Source organism: Engystomops pustulosus, chromosome 6, assembly GCF_040894005.1.
Source record: "Engystomops pustulosus chromosome 6, aEngPut4.maternal, whole genome shotgun sequence".
Classification (NCBI taxonomy): Eukaryota; Metazoa; Chordata; class Amphibia; order Anura; family Leptodactylidae; genus Engystomops; species Engystomops pustulosus.
In genome coordinates this window covers 85,318,227-85,339,428 of record NC_092416.1, presented here as the reverse complement: position 1 = coordinate 85,339,428, position 21,202 = coordinate 85,318,227, and the positions used below count along the sequence as shown (strand labels likewise).

Genomic DNA, 21,202 nt, shown 5'->3' with positions numbered 1-21,202 from the left:
TTGATTAGTTTTTACAAGGAGCGCGGCTAACACAATTGATTTGTTTAGTTTATAATTTCTGTTCAATCTGCAAAAATGAAAAAGCTAATGCAACTGTAAAAAAACACCAACAAAAACATTGATATGAAAAAAAAGAGAAAGAATAAGTAAAACCCTACAATACTGACATCCTACAGTGGAGCCCCATACAGTCAGAACTAGCTGCTTTTTTACTGCCACTACAATACATCATTTACACTGCCACTATAATACATCCATTACACTGCCACTATAATACACCATTTACACTGCCACTATAATACATCCATTACACTGCCACTATAATACATCCATTAAACTGCCACTATAATACATCCATTATACTGCCACTACAATACATCCATTACACTGCCACTACAATACACCATTTACACTGCCACTATAATAAATCCATTACACTGCCACTATAATACATCCATTAAACTGCCACTATAATACATCCATTACACTGCCACTATAATACATCCATTACACTGCCACTACAATACATCCATTACACTGCCACTACAATACACCATTTACACTGCCACTATAATACATCCATTACACTGCAATTATAATACATCCATTACACTGCCACTATAATACATCCATTACACTGCCACTATAATACATCCATTACACTGCCACTATAATACATCCATTACACTGCCACTATAATACATCCATTACACTGCCACTACAATACATCATTTACACTGCCACTACAATACATCCATTACACTGCCACTATAATACATCCATAACACTACCACTATAATACATCCATTACACTGCCACTATAATACATCCATTACACTGCCACTATAATACATCCATTACACTGCCACTATAATACATCCATTACACTGCCACTATAATACATCCATTTCACTGCCACTTTGATACATCTAGTACACTGCCACTTGAAATTCCTGAAGGCAGCCCTCCATAAATAGACCCTATAACACAAAATAATAATTATTATAAGTAGAAATCTACAAAGCACTCACCAATGCACTTATTTTCTTCACATAATCACCTGATATGGGGTCATTGTCAAAGGTACAGGTGAAGCTGAGCTCCAAGAAGTTCAACAACAAGAAAAACGCAATAACCTAAATTTAAAAAAAGAGTTAGGTGACAAAACTGTTCAGATTATCTGGTAAAGTCTATAAAGCATTTCAATGTACAGTTCTTCAGTACAGAGTGAGCATGACATAGATAGAAGAGTCCATATGGGAACTAATAACAAAATAGGTGATATATGGTAGCTGGGGCATTTTTAGTGATCAATTTGTCCTGCTTGTATGTTGCACTTGCATCTGACTCACTAAACTCTGAAACTGAATTAGTATATTCACATTGGTTTTTTAAGTGATCGTGATAGCGTGGAGAGAAAATCAGCATGTCCTAGTTCTATTCTTTTCAGACACTAGGGGGCATATTTATCAGGGCCTCTGTGCAACGCCCTGAAGTAATCGCAAATGCTAACTTATTGCTAGCACTTCTGATTATTTTGCCCTCTCCGCCACCTTCACGCCAGTGAGGCATGAAAGGGCGTGGGGCGGGGTGCGGCCGGCCGAGATGAGGGCAGGGCCGGCGAATGTCAGCGCGAGGCGTTACTGTCCTCGCTTTGGAGCACTTGCTACTGCTGACGGTGACTTTTCACCTGGCGTCGAATAATTGCTGTGCAGCTACCTGCCACGATACATCGTGAGGCTTCGTATGTATTATCATCTGATAAATATGCCCCGAGACTTTTATAATAAATTTATTGGGGTTATTAATCATTAGGCTGGCTCCTTGTGACAATTCTATGGGAGCTATTTATCAGGGCTTCTGTGCCACGTCAGAGGCAAAGAAGCCCTAAAAAAATCGCAAATGTTGCACTTGTGATCAATTTACCCAATTCGCCATCATGGGTGGCGTAGAGGGTCGTAAAGGGGTCATGAAAATGTGAAAAGTCGCAGACTGTATTTATTTCAATATCATACAGGGCCTGAAGCCGGAGACTCTCGATGTATCTGGCTGTGCCGGAGCAGTGACAGGGCACAAGTGCATGTACGCTGGCAAATGATAAATAAACCCCATTTATTAAATATTGTTTGGCCTTTTAATAAATGTTTTATGGTCTACTTCCTGTTTGGGATTTTTTTTTTTCAAAAAGTAAAAAAGTCTCAAAATGCATAAAAGGTCGCAGCACATCCACCAGCAGGGGACTGGAGTAATTGTGAGACTTTTTATGAAACTTTTTGCAAAAGTCTCAAGTCATGAATCTGGCTTTGCACAGCAATGATTTAGCAGCAGTTCCATGTTTACAATTAACAATGTGGTGGAAATAGCCCTGTGAGACATTTTAGCAGTGAGAAGTTCCAAAAACCTCAATACGACTTTTTTGAGACTTTTTTTACACCAAAAAAGCGGAGGAAAACCAATGACCCAGTTTTTCATTGATGCATTGCTACAGAAAACATATGCTTATCTCATCATATGACTCACGTAAAAAAAATGTGATGCAAAATTGATGTTAACAGACATCTATATATACTGTGAAAAATGTATATATTAGGCGTGCTGTAGTTTGGCCTCCATAGACTTCTACTCCTCCCCATGCCTCGATGGGAGGGGCTACTGGACTCGTCCAAGAAGGACATGTACTCTGTGACACACTACTGGAATCTGGCTGTATGTCGGCTGTCATGGTGATATCCCAATGAATCTCTGGTGATCTAAGCAGAAGACCTTCCTGCCCATGTTACCCAGCCAATCATAGAGGTTCTACCCATGCGATCGCTTTGATTGGCCAGTCAAATCTGACTGTCTAATCAGTGTTTTTACAGTATATAACGTATATTTTTGTGTATCCCACTATCTAGCTGCACCATTTTACTTTTGGAGTCGCTGGAGAGCGGAGCACACTGCAACTGTTTCACACTACTTTACACATTACTACTCCCATCATCCTATCCGATCCCCTAGTGATCCTCTCCTGCGTTCTTGTGATCCTTGTGTAGTTAGGTATACTAGTTAGGTGCATTTGTAGCACATTTTTGCACTATTTTTTTTATTTCTTTGTTTTTTTTCTTAGTTGCATGTTTTTTCCTCTTCAGCATCTTTTAGGTGTGCCATAAAGTTAGGTGCACTTGATATAATTTTTTCCTGTGTGCCATCTATTAGAAGCACTTGACATAATTTTTTCTGTGCGCCATCTTTTAGGTATCTCGTAAAGTTAAGCGCACTTCATATAATTTGTTTCCTGTGTGCCATCTATGAGATGTGCCATATAGTTAAGTGCACTTCATATAATTTTTTTTCCTGTGCACCATCTATTAAGTGTGCCGTATAGTTAGGTGCACTTGACATATTTTTTCCTGTGTGCCATCTATTAGTATGGCAAAAAAGTTTATGGTCCAGCCGAGATTCCAGAACTGATACTTTCTTTATTCAGGCATGTATAATAATACACCAAATTCACTCAGAAAGACGATAATCGCCTACGCGTTTCGGACAGATTACCTGTCCTTAATCATGGCTAACAAACAATGACACACATTTGCTTATAAAGGTATAAACCCCTCCCGTCGTACCACCCTCAGGCACACACCTGGTTCCGTTAACTGTTTCATAGAAAACATGACATATCCGTAACAACACCTCTAAATTTAAAATTAATATCAATCCCTGTGAAAGTGGACAACATATGAGTAGTCACCCCAAATGAGTGACACAAAGTCCATTATAAAAAGTCCATTATCTCAATAACAATATGTCAAATCTGAGCTTTATCTTTGCCACCCATCCCAAAGAAATTTCATTTTTAGATTTACACCTAAGGGGTGTTATCGGGGAGAACATTATTTCTTATACCTATCGAAAACCAACAGCCGGCAATACGATACTGCATGCTAAGTCTCAACATCCACCACACACCATTCGGGGGATTCCAGTGGGCGAACTGACCAGAGCTAAGAGAAACTGCAGCACTGACGCCCTTTTTCATACAGAGGCAACACAAGTGTGTGCCAGGTTAAAGAAGACGGGGTACCCAGAGTGGACATTAAATAGAGCCTATAAACAGGTCACAAACAAAAATAGACACAAGTGTGTACCAGGTTAAAGAAGACGGGGTACCCAGAGTGGACATTAAATAGAGCCTATAAACAGGTCACAAACAAAAATAGACACTTGCTTATCTACCCCGAGCATTCATCCAAAACTAAAAACTCTACATCTGATCACATACCAACACTTGTCCTTCAGTTTAGCCCTCAATTCAGTGCCATATCTAATATTATTCAGCAACATGTCCCTTTACTCAAAGTAGATCCAACTTTAGAACAGATATTAAACAAAGGTTGCCGAATTGTCTCCAGAAGGGGACAAAGTTTAGGTAATCTCTTATCCCCCTCATTGTATACTACACAACCAAATTCGACCTGGCTAAGCACTCAGGGTTTCTACAAGTGCGGTGCCACAAGGTGCACAACATGTAGCTTTGCCGCGAATAAGAAGAAATTTTTCACTGATTGCAAAGGCCACAAAAGGCGGCGGCGGTCGTGTTCCGATGCATGGAGAGGGCTCGCGGGCCGAGCCCTCTCCATAGCCGGTAAGTCTCTGCTGCATATTGCATATCTCGGGTGTTTTCTTGCTGATCGCATCTTTCCGAGGATTGTCGCTCCCCGCTTCGGGTCTCACGAAGACTCGAAGCTACTTCGGGTTAACCCATTCATTACAATGTGCTATCAGCACATTGTAATGTATGAGGAGTAAAATCCCCATATACTGCCATACTGTAGTATGGTAGGATCGATCAGACAACCTAGGGTTAAAGTACCCTAGGGAGTCTGAAAAATAGTAAAAATAAAAATAAAAAGTTAAAAAAAAAATTATAATAAAAAAAACTAAAAATTCAAATCACCCCCCTTTATATATAAATATAAATAAACAGTAAAAATCATAAACACATTAGGTATCGCCGCGTCCGAAAATGCCTGATATATCAAAATATAATAACGTTTTTTCACTGCGTTTAACCCCCGTAATGGAAAATTGCGTCCAAAGTCAAAACTGGCACTTTTTTGCCATTTAAAAATTCTATAAAAAGTGATCAAAAGTTCGTACAGTCCTAAAAATAATATCATTGAAAACATCATCAAAAGTGGCAAAAAATGACACCACCCTCAACTCCATACAACGAAGTATGGAAAAGTTATAAGCACAAGAAGACGGCAAAATAAAAAAAAAATTTTTGTTCATGAGGTTTTAATTTTTGTAAATGTATGAAAACATTGTAAAACGTATACAAATTTGGTATCCCTGTAATCGTACTGATGTGTCATTTGTGGCGTGAAGTGAAAGCCGTAATATCCAAGCCCACAAGAATACGACACAAATGCGTTTTTTCACCATTTTCACTGCATTTGGAATTTTTTTTCCCGCTTCCCAGTACATGGCATGGAATATTCAATGCGATCACTATGAAGTGCAATTTGTTACGCAAAAAACGAGCCGTCACATAGCTTTTTACGTGTAAAAATAAAAAAGTTATAGATTCTTGAAGGTGGGGAGTGAAAAATGGAAATGAAAAAACGGGAAAGGGCCCGGTCCTTAACCGGTTAATGTACCACTACTAAAACAAGGAGGTAGGATTGTTTGATTTTATTTAGCAGAATAGCCATTTTCCACGTGTTCGGTTCTTCGCTGCTTGACATACAGTCATAACTTGAGAATTACTGTTATATCTTGCTGTTCTTCGTCCTATGTACTCGTTTTCGGAGTACGTTTTACGTCACTCATTGGGGTGACTACTCATATGTTGTCCACTTTCACAGGGATTGATATTAATTTTAAATTTAGAGGTGTTGTTACGGATATGTCATGTTTTCCATGAAACAGTTAACGGAACAAAGGGAGGGGGTTTATACCTTTATAAGCAAATGTGTGTCATTGTTTGTTAGCCATGATTAAGGACAGGTAATCTGTCCAAAATGCATAGGCGATTATCGTCTTTCTGAGTGGATTTGGTGTATTATTATACAGTACATGCCTGAATAAAGAAAGTATCAGTTCTAGAATCTCGGCTGGACTGTAAACTTTTTTGCCATATGACTACTACGCCCAGCAGAGGGTTGGCCCGTGCCGGATCCGGTCTTTTACCGAAGGTGAGCTGGCATTCCCTATTCACTCTACTGTGCCATCTATTAGGTGTCCCATATAGTTAGGTGAATATTTCATATAGTGCAGGTGCAGGTGCAGCACAATGTCCCAAAAAACCTATGTTAAGTTGGAGGCGAATAACATTCTGGACTCTGATACTGAGTGAGCTAGCCAGGATGATGGCCCAATTTTCCTCATCTGCTATCGACCTGGAAGAACCCCCAAGAAGGCACCCTAGGACTTCTGAGGAAGAAGTGCCTGGGAAGTGTTTTGTCCACTATTATTTTAACAGACAAACTGATTCAGCATTCATCACCCAGCATAACTTCTACCTAGGTGTTCAAAATCTGAGAAGAGGGTGTGCTGGGGTTACATAGCTAGGTGATGCATAGCTGCAGACATGTGTTTTGTATTCCTTATGATTTGGTTGCTTGAGTAGATTGTAACCTCCTCTGTATGATAAAGTGAGACATAATCTATTGTGATGTATAAAACATAATACATAAGATACATTTTATACATAGGTAATATTTGTTTTGAAAGGTGCAATCCAAAGGTGAAAATCCTTTAAGAGTCTCAAATTGTTGGGTATTTAATAACACCTGTGTGTACATAGCATGGCTCTAGTTCAGTGTGTCTGAGCTGAAGAAGTGAAGAAGTCTGCAGAAGAAGTGCCTAAAAAGTCTACAGAAGAGGAGCCTGGGACGTCTGAAGAAGAAGGCCTAAGACGTCTACGGAAAATGTGTCTGGGATGTCTGCGGAAGAAGCGCCTTGCATGTCTGCGGAAGAAGCGCCTGGCATGTCTGCGGAAGAAGCGCCTGGCATGTCTGCGGAAGAAGCGCCTGGCATGTCTGCGGAAGAAGCGCTTGGCATGTCTGCGAAAGAAGCGCTTGGCATGTCTGCGGAAGAAGCGCTTGGCATGTCTGCGGAAGAAGCGCTTGGCATGTCTGCGGAAGAAGCGCTTGGCATGTCTGCGGAAGAAGCGCTTGGCATGTCTGCGGAAGAAGCGCCTGGCATGTCTGCGGAAGAAGCGCCTGGGATGTCTGCGGAAGAAGCGCCTGGGATGTCTGCGGAAGAAGCGCCTGGGATGTCTGCGGAAGAAGCGCCTGGGATGTCTACTGACCCCACATGGGTAAACAAAAAAAATTAATCCCCTCAATTTGACACGGCAGGGCCCAGATCATTAAACTTTTTTAAAGATTTTTCTATGATGATGTGTTGATAAATTTTATGATATTCCAGAAAAAATTCCACGCTGCACAACATATTACCCAAACACCACTTCTTTTTATGCACAATCTCACAGGTGGACCCCTGTCTCTGCAGCAGAGATGGAGAAATATTAGGGCATAATTCTTCTTATGGGGAAAGTAAAGAAGCCAACAATCAGCGATTATTGGAGCACAGACTTTTGGTACCACACCCCAAAGTTCTGCATGGTAATGAGTAGAATGAGCTTTGAAGCCATCCATAATTTTTTAAATGATGCCGACAACACACAGTTCCCACCCAGAGATGACCCTAGTTATGATCAGTTATTTAAGAGTTATTTGAGAGATAAAAGTCATGAGATGGATAGAATACATAATGACACACTCCGGCTCTGTTATAGATCTTATCTTCTCTGTAATTTGTAGAGTAAACTTTGCACAATGGCAGGTGAAGTAATGTAATTTTTTTGGGGGGGTGGTGAGGAGTCAAAGAGCACTGCAGTGTGCAGACAAGAGAAACTATTAACGAAAACAGCTTAGTCAGAAGATTTACGGCTGGATCCAGAGACAACTAACATTGTAAATACCGGTTGGAATTAAATCTGTGATGTACTTTTGTTAATAACAGTGAATAAGAGATTGTTTAGAGATTATTTTGTAATGATTTGTTCCTGACTGTACTCAAGAATCTTGTCTATGTAGGAATACCCCTTTAAGAAGAAACCTGCATTATGGACTCTTTATTACCCAGCAATAAGGCAATTATCCCAGATTTTGGAGTTAAAACTAAACCTCTTTAAATTATTATAAAAAATCATATTATGAAAAAATATAAACTCACCTTTCCCCTTAACTCATGACAACTGATCATCTCCTCATTGCTAAAAAAAGATGCTCGGGTTAAAATGGAGGCAGTGAATTCCTGGAAGAAAAAAGACAAAAACACACTACAAATAATCACTAAAAATGTTGAAAATAAATAATTGAAATCACATTTATAGTTTCCAAGCTATGAAATTGGGTCCTTAACATATACATTTGGGATCATCAATACCAGTGCAAAACCTGTTAAAGCATCTGTTAAAAGCCACCGTTCATGGAAGACATCAGACATTTTTTTAGGATTGTGTCAGTGTTGCTTAAAAATAAACAAGCAGCAAGTCCTAGACATCTATTAAATAAATTATTATAGATAATTGTCACACAAAAAAGAGGGGTTTGATTGGTACACATGCCACACCATGATTGAAGGTAATTAAAGGAATTTTATTTGAGTTACCCGTTTCAATGTCGTATCTGAGTCTTCATCAGGCTAGAAACAAAAACACCAACTATACAAGTAAAATGTAAAACAAAAACAAAGGTACAAAAATAGGTTACAATGTAAAACAACTAAATTACAGTTTATAAATGTACCATTTGACATAAAAGGTTAATAAATTCCAAAATAGATAGCAAAGTTCATATAAATATATCAATTAACCCCTTAAGGACACAGAGTTTTTCGGCTCATTTCTCGCTCTCCAACTTCAAAAGTCCATAACTTTTTCATTTTTACGTGTACAGACCTGTGTGAGGGCTTATTTTGTGCGTAACAAATTTTACTTTCCCGTAATGTTATTTATTTTAACCTGCCGTGTACTGCGAAGCTGAAAAAAATTTCCAAATGTGGAAAAATTGAAAAAAAAAACTGCACGTGCGTCACGTTCTTGTGGGCTCAGTTTTTACGACTTTCACTCTTCGCTCCAAATAACACGCCTACTTTATTCTTTGGTTTGGTGCGATCGCAGTGATACCAAATTTATACAGGTTTTATTGTGTTTTAATACATTTTCAAAAATTAAACGAATGTGTACAAAAAAGAAAAAAAAATTTTTGCCATATTCTGACGCTAATAACTTTTTCATACTTTGGCGCACGGAGATGTGTGAGGGGTCATTCTTTGAGAAATGAGGCGACGTTTTCATTGCTACCATTTTGAGGTCTGTGCGACATTGTGATCATTTTTTATTTCATTTTTTATGTTATGTAAAAAGGTGTAAAAGTCGCATTTTGGACATTTGGGCGCCATTTCCCGCCTCAGAGGTCACCGCCGCCCATAACCGTTTTTATATTTTGATAGATCGGGCATTTTGGGACGTGGAGATACCTAATATGTTTGTGATTTTTACTGTTTATTATGTTTTATATCCGTTCTAGGGTAAGGGGGGTGATTTGAATTTTTAATATTTTATAAATTTTTTGTTTTTTTAAACTTTTTTTTTTCACTATTTTTTAGACCATCTAGGGTACATTTACCCTAGATAGTCAGATCGCTCCTACCATATACTGCAATACTTCTGTATTGCAATATATGGCTTTTTTGCAGCACATTCATTACAATGAGCCACTGGCTCATTGTAACGAATCTGCAGATGCCAGATAGTCTCGGGTCAAACGAAGACCCGAGGCTACCATGGCAACAGACCGCGCCGCCGGCGTGCGTTGGTGGCATCAGTAGCAGCAACAGCAGCAGGAGCCCGCAGAGTGGCACAATGGTATAGTGTGAAGGTGGCATCAGTAGCAGCAGGAGCCCGCAGAGTGGCACAATGATATAGTGTGAAGGTGGCATCAGAAGGAGCAAGAGCGGCAGAGTGGCACAATGATATAGTGTGTTGGTGGCATCAAAAGCAGCAGCAGCAGGAGCCCGCAGAGTGGCACAATGGTATAGTGTGAAGGTGGCATCAGTAGCAGCAGGAGCCCGCAGAGTGGCACAATGATATAGTGTGAAGGTGGCATCAGAAGGAGCAAGAGCGGCAGAGTGGCACAATGATATAATGTGAAGGTGGCATCAGTAGCCGCAGGAGCCCGCAGAGTGGCACAATGATATAGTGTGTTGGTGGCATCAAAAGCAGCAGCAGCAGGAGCCCGCAGAGTAGCACAATGATATAGTGTGAAGGCGACATCAGTAGAAGCAGGAGCCCGCAGAGTGGCGCAATGATATAGTGTGTTGGTGGCATCAAAAGCAGCAGCAGCAGGAGCCCGCAGAGTAGTACAATGATATTGTGTGAAGGTGGCATCAGTAGCAGCAGGAGCCCACAGAGTGGCACAATGATAAAGTATGAAGGTGGCATCAAAAGCAGCAGCAGCAGGAGCCCGCAGAGTGGCACAATGATATAGTGTGTTGGTGGCATCAAAAGCAGCAGCAGCAGGAGCCCGCAGAGTGGCACAATGATATAGTGTGAAGGTGGCATCAGAAGCAGCAGGAGCCTGCAGAGTGGCACCAGGATATAGTGAGGAGGTGGCGGACAATTCCAGTCCCTGGTAAAGAAGGTAGGAGGCAGATGGTGCAACTAGCAGCAGATGTGTGGCATCAGGCGGGTGGCAGCATCAGAATAGTAGCTGAGGCAGGTAGTTAGAACCCCGACCCATTTCTCAACGTTTGGAGGAGGCGTCATGGCTGATCTAATCTGATGCATTAGGCATTGGTGAGTTGAAATCCTGGCCGATCCAAGCCTGAATCATCTTGACAAAGGTCAGTCTCTCCACATTACGGGTGGACAAGCGAGTTCTCCTGGGGGTAACGATGGCCCCCGCCGCACTGAACTCTGAGGGACTCCCGGTCTCCATATCCATAGTATACTCCCACGGTGCTTCTGGGTCATCTGCCTCATCTTCTACCTCCTCCGGATGCTCCTGCTCCTCCTCTTCTGTCACCTGAGTAGAAAAACCACAAAGTGCACCAGACTCTGCTTGTGCTCCAATGTCCTCTTCCTCCTCCTCCTCCTCCAGTTCTGCCCCCATCGGACTCATGTGGCCATGAGAAGTAGTCACCACTACTGACAGTCCTGGCGACTGACAAATAACGTGGCCTCTTCAAAATGCCTGAGCAAACGGCAGGTGTCACGCACGAGCTGCCAGTGGCTGACATCAAAGTTACACAGGGGAGTACTACGGTCCGCTTGCCAGATTTACGTGTGAAATCCACATAGTTTATACAGTGATTTTCGCTGAAATTACACTGTCAGTTGTGGGGTATCTGTATAACGAATATTGCAATACCTTTTGGGGGCACTAGTTTACAGTCAGATTTACATGTGAAATCCACATAGTTTATATAGTGATTTTTGCTGAAATTACACTGTCAGTTGTTGGGCATCTGTATAACGCACATTGAAATACCTTTTGGGGGCTCTAGTTTACAGCCAGATTTACGTGTGAAATCCACATAGTTTATACAGTGATTTTCGCTGAAATTACACTGTCAGTTGTGGGGTATCTGTATAACGGATATTGCAATACCTTTTAGGGGCACTAGTTTACAGTCAGATTTACGTGTCAAATCCACGTAGTTTATATAGTGATTTTTGCTGAAATTACACTGTCAGTTGTTGGGCATCTGTATAACGCACATTGAAATCCCTTTTGGGGGCTCTAGTTTACAGCCAGATTTACATGTCAAATCCACATAGTTTATACAGTGATTTTCGCTGAAATTACACTGTATATTGCATCAGTATAACGCACATTGTAATACCTTTTGGGGGCAGCCAGATTTACGTGTCAAATCCACGTAGTTTATAAACCACTATGTCAGACAGAAAGGTGGCAGGTGGAGCAGGCAGAGCTGGCAGCACAGTAAGGGGATGTCGCAGCAGGGGTGACTCCGTGAGGCCAGAACTGCCGTTGTCATCTAGTGGCAGTGTGTTGATCAACAACCCAAAGGTTGTTGAATGGTTGACTAGGTCATCCAATTCCTCAAATATAACATCTGACAACCCCAGCCAAGAGTCCGTAGGTTCCTCTGATACAACAATTAGTTGGCATGGCCCAGGAGCAGGTCAGCGTCCCTCACCTGTCCTCAACCAGGCTCTGTCCTGTTCCTTTCCCACAGCCAGAGAGCTACTAGGTGGTCTGGGCTCCGTGCCACTATTCAGCGAGGACAAAGTGTTTAAGGACAGTCAGCAGCTGCTTTGCAGTGAAGAGGTGGGGCAGACTTCCGCTGCTTCCTGCAGTAGGCAGGCTGTGCATACTGACATCGGTGAGGAGAGTAGCAGTGACCGGGAAACGCAAATTGACGATGATGTAGCCGATCGCACTTGGGAGCCGGGTGTAGCAGGGGATTCATCATCGTCGGGCGAAGAGAGTGTCAGCTTGCGGAGCAGGCAGCAAGTCGCTACTGTGACTGTGAGTTAGCAGGGTGGCAGCAGTGCGAGGACGGGAGCCAAACGTCCATGTGGTACAAATCCCGATTCGCAGACCCAAATAAGCAGTGGTACAGGGGCTCAGCGAGGCAGCGGCGGTAGTAGTCGCTCAGTGCAGAGTGTTGGCGCTAAAATTACCACCTCAGCGGTGTGGCAGTTTTTTGTAAAGACACCAGAGGAGCCGAGCGTGGGTATATGTTGTATCAGTGGTCAGAAAGTGAAGCGTGGCCGGGGAGCTAACCTTGGCACCACGGCCCTGCGCCAACACATGCAGCGTCACCATCCAATGGCCTGGGAGACCAGGTGTCAGATGCGGTCCATCCTGCAGGCGCAGCAACAGCAGCAGCACCTAGTGGCACACATGCTGTTTCAGCAAGTCAAGGCTCCAGCACCTCTTCCGAAGGGAGCTGTTTGTCTTTGACATCATCTCCCTGTCCAGATGCTCCTCGCTACGCATGGCGCCAGCAGTCATTGAGCGAGGCGATTACAAAAAGACAACTCTCTGCGTCTAGCCATCCTAAGGTGCAGAAGCTGACCATGCTCTTGTCGAAGTTGTTGGTACTGCAGTCTCTCCCTTTCCGAGTCGTGGACTCTGCACCCTTCAGAGAACTAATGGCTTGTGCCGAACCGAGGTGGAGAGTTCCAAGCCGCTATTTTTTTTCCAAAAAGGCTGTGCCAGCCCTTCACCAATATGTACAACAGAAGGTGGGCCAGTCCTTGAGCTTATCAGTTTCTTCCAAGGTGCACGGCAGCGCGGACGTGTGGAGCTGTAATTATGGTCAGGGCCAGTATATGTCCTTTACGGCCCACTGGTTGCCACACCAACAACTTCAACAAGAGACGGCGCTTTCTCCTCCACGTTGTCAAACTGCTGCTCCTGCGCCAGTGTCCGCCTCCTCCTCCTTCTCCACCACCATCTCAGCCTCCACACCATCTCGGTGTCACACAGTTCTACACCTGGTTTGCCTGGGCGCACGAAGTCACACAGGGGAGGAACTGCTCCGCGTCATTCAAGAAGAAATAAATGTGTGGCTTTCTCCGTGACAACTAAAAATCGGAACCATGGTGACAGACAATGGGAGGAACATGGTGTCCACGCTGCACCGAGGAGGGATGGTCCATGCGCCCTGCATGGCACACGTGTTCAATCTGGTAGTCAACAAGTTCCTGATGTCTTACACCCATCTGCAAGACATTCAAAAAATGGCCAGGACACTGTGCACGCACTTCAGCCATTCTTACAAAGCCAAGCACACCCTCTTCGAGTTACAGCGCCAGAACGACCTACCCCAACATAGTCTGATATGCGATGTTTCCACCTGTTGGAATTCAAGCCTCCATATGTTAGACCGCCTGTATGAACAGAGAAAAGCCATTAATGATTTTTTGATGATGCAGAACAGCAGGCCCACGCCTGTGCAGCCCCAGCTTCGGAGCAGTGACCTTGCATGCGCAGACTGCAGGATCGTCGGACAAGGGCGTGCAGCTACGAGCAGCTGCGCACCGAAGATGGTAAGTAGGAGGAGAACAGAGGCTACCTGGGCGTGGAGTAGCCGCCTCGTGTAACCTCAGATGCGGCTACTCCCCGCCCCAGTCGCCGCATAATAAAATTAGCATAAACGTTAGATAAAAGTTACCAAAAAATTGCGGGGACGTGAGGATTAGCCCTTAAAAGGGCTATCCTCACGTCCCATTGATCCACCTACCACCCGATCTACCTTTATAGGTAGATTTGTGGTGGTAGGTGCCCTTTAAGAGCAATGTTAGATCGGGGCACTTACATGTGATCCTCCAAAAATCCTGTCTGCTTCTCTCCCACACCCCAGCATGAAAATAACACTCACAGCAGAGCCCAGGTGTGTGACAAGCTGCACCCAGTGATCTCCTCAGCAGTGGCTTCTCCTGGAGGGGATCCCCCAGTGCTGATCTCCTGCTGCCCCCTGTAATTCTGGCCAGTATCCTCCTTGGACACCAGTGTGGTCGTCCTGCTTCACAGGACACTTTTCTGTGGTATCTGCAAAATCCTACAAACTTCTCTTCTCTCTTGCTCTGAGCTGAGGCTTTTGCAGTTTGTTTTGTAAATAGAAGGTCAAGAACTGTAAACAAGGGCTGCACATGCATAGCTCCCAACCGTCCTGATTTTGCCGGGAAAGTCCCGTTTTTCTTACCTCTGCCCCGCGTCACGGGCAGCTATGAGATTGTCACAGATTTTCCCCCCAGGTCCCGCATGTCCCGGCGCTGTGTCCGCATAGTAAATACTTTGAAAGCCTGAACTGATAGTACAGAATGGCTTCTACAGAAATCGGGCAGGGAATCCTTTTCAGAGAAGTGTTGGGTTAGCGGAGAGCAGGGACCACGTCATCAGGTTTAGATCTCTATCCATATATGGTCGCTGCATTTCCTAGGGTTCCCCAGAGCAGACATCGGGCAGGGAATCCTTTTCAGAGATGTGTCGGCTTAGCAGAGAGAGCAGGGACCACGTCATCAGGTTCAGATCAGCATCTTTCCATTTATGGTCTCCAGGTCTTCCCCAGACACAAGCTCTTTATTTAATTAAATTAAATAAAGTTTTGCCCAGGCTGAGATTAGAACCTGGGACCCTCTGCACTGTAGACAGGAGCCTTAACTAACTGAGCTACAAGCCCAGGGATACAGAGCTGAGGATTTCTGGTAACTAAGAAGTGTTATCTGCCACTGTTATATTGTGACACAGACTTACTGCACTGATATATAGAGAGGGATCTTCTCAGGGGTTATTATTGTAATTATTGAGACTATTATTATTATAAATTTTATTAAATTGTATTATTATGGAGACGATTATTAATAATAGTAAAAATAATAATAATCATCCCAATAATAATAATAATAATCTCCATAATAATGATAACAATAATAGTCTCAATAATTACAATCATCTCTGAGAAGATCATTCCCTATATACCAAGGAATGAAACCTGTGTCAGTGTAACAGTAGCAGTCACGGGGCTTAGATACCAAAATTCTAGAACTAGATAGTCACTGAGATTATAGCTCAGTGGGTTGGGGCACTGTGTCATTATTGTTCATGGACACTGAAGGTTCAAGTTCCAGTCAGGATAATTTTTTTTTTTTTTTATTGAGATGATTTTTATTATTATAATATGGTTAAAATTTGGGGCGTGGCCAGGGACTGATTGGGGGTGTGTCTTAGGGGGTGTGGCTTAGGAGGGATTTTGTCCCTCTTTCCCTTTCACAAATGTTGGGAGGTATGCACATGGTTTATGGCAGTGATTTTCAACCAGTGTGCCACGACACATGGCTGGGTGTGCTGCGGGGAAAGTTCCCCAAACTATGGTGCCCAGTGTTTTGTTTCCTGGGAATGCCCAGTGATGCACAGTCATGGCTTCTTACAATGTAGGAGACGTGTACAATAACACATGCATCCATATTTCCAATTTACATATTTCCAATTAGAGATGAGCGAGCACTAAAATGCTCGGGTACTCGTTATTCGAGACGAACTTTTCCCGATGCTCGAGTGCTCGTTTCGAGTAACGAGCCCCATTGAAGTCAATGGGAGACTCGAGCATTTTTCAAGGGGACCAAGGCTCTGCACAGGGAAGCTTGGCCAAACACCTGGGAACCTCAGAAAAGCATGGAAACACCACGGAAATGGACAGGAAACAGCAGGGGCAGCATGCATGGATGCCTCTGAGGCTGCTTAAATGCACCATTATGCCAAAATTATGGGCAACAGCATGGCCATGACAGAGTGACAGAATGAAGCTAGATAGCATGTAAAACATCCAATAATTGACCCTGACACTATAGGGGACGGCATGCAGAGGCAGCGGCAGCAGCGGCAGGCTAGAGAGTGGCATGGCGACATACCCTAAATGGACTCAGGCTTCAAACCAATGGGTGGCAGAGAGGAACCAAAGGAGGTGAGCAAGAAGCGCTCAAATAATATCGGTACATGATAAAAGTTTGCCAGTATATTTTGAGGATTACACAGCAGGGTGGCGACAAAGTTAACAAGTTTGTTGTGGAAGCCATGAAAACAACCCAAAATTCTGCCTGACACAGCACGTTTGATAAGGCGGCCATGTATGGAGGCAGTGAACTAGTAGTAGATTAAAGGTGCTGCAGTTAAAACTATGTTAGTTGGTTCTTGGCATGGAGCTGGCGCTCCGCTGCCAGGCGAGCTTTCGCCAATCCAAGCCCCTGTCTCTAGGCTACTCCCCAAACAGCACTTCTAAGAACCTTTTGTATAAGATCAAGTGTAGTAGCGTTCTTAAAAGTTTAGGATATGGCGGGTGAGGGGAATGTAAACAGATGCGCAAGAAGCGCTGAAATAATATCCGTAAATGTTAAAAGTTTGCCAGTGTATTTTGTGGATAACACAGCAGGGTGGCGACAAAGTTAACAACTTTGATGTGGAATCCATGAAAACAACCCAAATTTCGGCCTGACACACCTCGTTTGATAAAGGGACGATGTATGGAGGCAGCTATATGGACGACTTTTGGAGGTAGCAATGGAGACAACGTGTGGAGGCTGCTATGGAGACAATTCAATTTGGATAGTGCCTGTATGTGGCAGTCCAAAAAAGTTTTCAAACCAGAGGAGCAGGTAGGTGGCCCTCCAGAAAAATGGAATAGATTGAGTGCCTGTATGTGGCAGTCCAAAAAAGTTTTCAAACCAGAGGAGCAGGTAGGTGGCCCTCCAGAAAAATGGAATACATTGAGTGCCTGTATGTGGCAGTCCAAAAAAGTTTTCAAACCAGAGGAGCAGGTAGGTGGCCCTCCAGAAAAATGGAATAGATTGAGTGCCTGTATGTGGCAGTCCAAAAAAGTTTTCAAACCAGAGGAGCAGGTAGGTGGCCCTCCAGAAAAATGGAATAGATTGAGTGCCTGTATGTGGCAGTCCAAAAAAGTTTTCAAACCAGAGGAGCAGGTAGGTGGCCCTCCAGAAAAATGGAATACATTGAGTGCCTGTATGTGGCAGTCCAAAAAAGTTTTCAAACCAGAGGAGCAGGTAGGTGGCCCTCCAGGAAAATGGAATACATTGAGTGCCTGTATGTGGCAGTCCAAAAAAGTTTTCAAACCAGAGGAGCAGGTAGGTGGCCCTCCAGAAAAATGGAATACATTGAGTGCCTGTATGTGGCAGTCCAAAAAAGTTTTCAAACCAGAGGAGCAGGTAGGTGGCCCTCCAGAAAAATGGAATACATTGAGTGCCTGTATGTGGCAGTCCAAAAAAGTTTTCAAACCAGAGGAGCAGGTAGGTGGCCCTCCAGAAAAATTGAATAGATTGAGTGCCTGTATGTGGCAGTCCAAAAAAGTTTTCAAACCAGAGGAGCAGGTAGGTGGCCCTCCAGAAAAATGGAATAGATTGAGTGCCTGTATGTGGCAGTCCAAAAAAGTTTTCAAACCAGAGGAGCAGGTAGGTGGCCCTCCAGAAAAATGGAATACATTGAGTGCCTGTATGTGGCAGTCCAAAAAAGTTTTCAAACCAGAGGAGCAGGTAGGTGGCCCTCCAGAAAAATGGAATAGATTGAGTGCCTGTATGTGGCACTCCCAAAAATTGTTTAAAACAGAGGACCGGGTCGATGGCCCTCCAGAAAAATTAAATGCATAAAGTACTATAGCTAGAGCCAGTGGGCCCTGTCAAAAAATAGCCAGTTTCCTCTGCTTTACTGTACAAAGAGGAGGAGAAGGAGGAAAATGAGGAGGAGGAGGAGTGGATAAATTATTCAGGTTGAGCTTCCTTTACCTGGTGGAGATTGGAAATTAGGAGAAATCCAGGCTTTATTCATCTTGATAAGCGTCAGCCTGTCAGCGATGTCAGTCGACAGGCGTGTACGCTTATCGGTGATGATGCCACCAGCTGCACTGAAAACCCGCTCGGACAAGACGCTAGCGGCAGGGCAGGCAAGAACCTCCAAGGCGTATAGCGCCAGTTCGTGCCACATGTCCAGCTTTGAAACCCAGTAGTTGTAGGGAGCTGTGTGATCATTTAGGACGATGGTATGGTCAGCTACGTACTCCCTCACCATCTTTCTGTAAAGATCAGCCCTACTCTGCCGAGACTGGGGACAGGTGACAGTGTCTTGCTGGGGTGACATAAAGCTGGCAAAAGCCTTGTAAAGCGTACCCTTGCCAGTGCTGGACAAGCTGCCTGCTCGCCTACTCTCCCTCGCTACTTGTCCCGCAGAACTACGCACTCTGCCGCTAGCGCTGTCAGAAGGGAAATACTGCTTCAGCTTGTGCACCAGGGCCTGCTGGTATTCATGCATTCTCACACTCCTTTCCTCTCCAGGGATGAGAGTGGAAAGATTTTGCTTGTACCGTGGGTCCAGGAGAGTAAACACCCAGTAATCGGTGCTGGAATAAATTCTTTGAACGCGAGGGTCACGGGATAGGCAGCCTAGCATGAAATCTGCCATATGCGCCAGAGTACCAACGCGTAAGAATTCACTCCCCTCACTGGCCTGACTGTCCATTTCCTCCTCCTCCAACTCCTCCAACTCCTCTTCTTCTGCCCATACACGCTCAACAGTGAAGGACTCAACAATGGTCCCCTCTTGTGTCTCGCCAACATTCTCCTCCTCTTCCTCCTCATCCTCCTCCACCTCCACCTCCTCCGATATGCGCTGAGAAACAGACCTAAGGGTGCTTTGGCTATCAACAAGGGAATCTTCTTCCCCCATCTCTTGTGAGGAGCGCAAAGCTTCCGACTTCATGCTGACCAGAGAGTTTTTCAACAGGCCAAGCAGCGGGATGGTGAGGCTGATGATGGCGGCATCGCCACTGACCATCTGTGTTGACTCCTCAAAGTTACTCAGCACCTGACAGATATCAGACATCCACGTCCACTCCTCATTGTAGACTTGAGGAAGCTGACTGACCTGACTACCAGTTCTGGTGGAAGTTGACATCTGGCAGTCTACAATCGCTCGGCGCTGCTGGTAAACTCTGGATAACATGGTCAGTGTTGAATTCCACCTCGTGGGCACGTCACACAACAGTCGGTGAGCGGGCAGTTGGAGGCGGCGCTGCGCTGCCCTGAGAGTGGCAGCATCTGTGCTGGACTTCCTGAAATGCGCACAGATGCGGCGAACCTTCGTGAGCAAATCAGACAGATTGGGGTATGTCTTGAGGAAACGCTGAACTATCAGATTTAACACATGGGCCAGGCATGGCACATGTGTCAGTCTGCCGAGTTGCAGAGCCGCCACCAGGTTACGGCCGTTGTCACACACAACCATGCCTGGCTTCAGGTTCAGCGGTGCCAGCCACAGATCAGTCTGCGCCGTGATGCCCTGTAATAGTTCTTGGGCGGTGTGCCTTTTATTGCCTAGGCTCAGCAGTTTGAGCACCGCCTGCTGTCGCTTAGCGACGGCACTGCTGCTGTGCCTAGAGCTACCGACTGAAGGCGCCATGCCCACGGATGGTCGTTTGGAGGAGGAGGTGGAGGAGGGGTGGGAGGAGGAGGAGGCATAGTAGGCCTGAAACACCTGGACCGAGGTAGGCCCCGCAATCCTCGGCGTCGGCAGTATATGACCAGCCGCAGGGTCAGACTCGGTCCCAGCCTCCACCAAGTTAACCCAATGTGCCGTCAGCGATATATAGTGGCCCTGCCGGCAGGTTTCGTCCACGTGTCCGTGGTCAGGTGGACCTTGTCAGAAACGGCGTTGGTCAGGGCACGGATTATGTTGTCTGACACGTGCTGGTGCAGGGCTGGGACGGCACATCGGGAAAAGTAGTGGCGGCTGGGGACCGAATACCGAGGGGCGGCCGCCGCCATGAGGCTGCGAAAGGCCTCGGTCTCTACTAGCCTATAGGGCAGCATCTCCAGGCTTAGCAATCTGGAGATGTGCACATTAAGGGCTTGGGCGTGCGGGTGGGTTTCACTATATTTGCGTTTCCGCTCCAGCGTCTGGGGTATGGAGAGCTGAACGCTGGTGGATGCTGTGGAGGATCGTGGAGGCGACGATGGGGTTTTTGTGGCAGGGTCCTGGGCAGGGGGCTGACTATCAGCTGACACAGGGGAAGGAGCAGTGGTGTGCACGGCCGGAGGTGAACGCGCTTGTTGCCACTGAGTGGGGTGTTTAGCATTCATATGCCTGCGCATACTGGTGGTAGTTAAGCTACTAGTGGTGGAACCCCTGCTGATCCTGGTTTGGCAAATGTGGCACACCACAGTCCGTCGGTCATCCGGTGTTTCCTTAAAGAACCTCCAGACTTCTGAAAATCTAGCCCTCGCCGCAGGAGCCCTCACCACGGGAGCTTCACTAGTTGACACATTTGGCGCTGATGCACCAGGTCTGGCCCTGCCTCTCCGTCTGGCCCCACCACTGCCTCTTCCAACCTGTTCTGGTCGAGGACTCTCCTCCGTCTCAGAAGCGCTGTGTTCACCCGGCCTCTCAACCCAGCTTGGGTCTGTCACCTCATCATCCTCCGATCCCTCAGTCTGCTCCCCCCTCGGACTTCCTGCCCTGACAACAACTTCCGCACTGTCTGACAACCGTGTCTCCTCATCGTCGGACACCTCTTTACACACTTCTTCCAGTACGTCAACAAGGTCATCATCACCCACAGACTGCGACTGGTGGAAAACCTGGGCATCGGAAAATTGCTCATCAGCAAC

General features: G+C 45.1%; 1 protein-coding gene across 10 annotated transcripts in view; it reads right to left on the bottom strand.

Moving 5' to 3' along the window:
- FLT3LG (fms related receptor tyrosine kinase 3 ligand) overlaps window positions 1-21,202 on the bottom strand; it is a 152,573-nt gene that overhangs the window by 35,251 nt on the left and 96,120 nt on the right. For 8 of the 10 annotated variants that reach the window (XM_072110193.1, XM_072110195.1, XM_072110201.1 and 5 more), the window contains 2 exons: window positions 8,230-8,310; window positions 1,032-1,136 (listed from right to left, as the gene is read on the bottom strand). In XM_072110193.1, coding sequence (XP_071966294.1) covers window positions 1,032-1,136; window positions 8,230-8,310 — 186 coding nt within the window. Of the gene's footprint in view, window positions 1-1,031; window positions 1,137-8,229; window positions 8,311-8,667; window positions 8,720-21,202 lie in introns of those variants that run through there. The other 2 variants (XM_072110203.1, XM_072110199.1) reach the window with 2 other exon arrangements.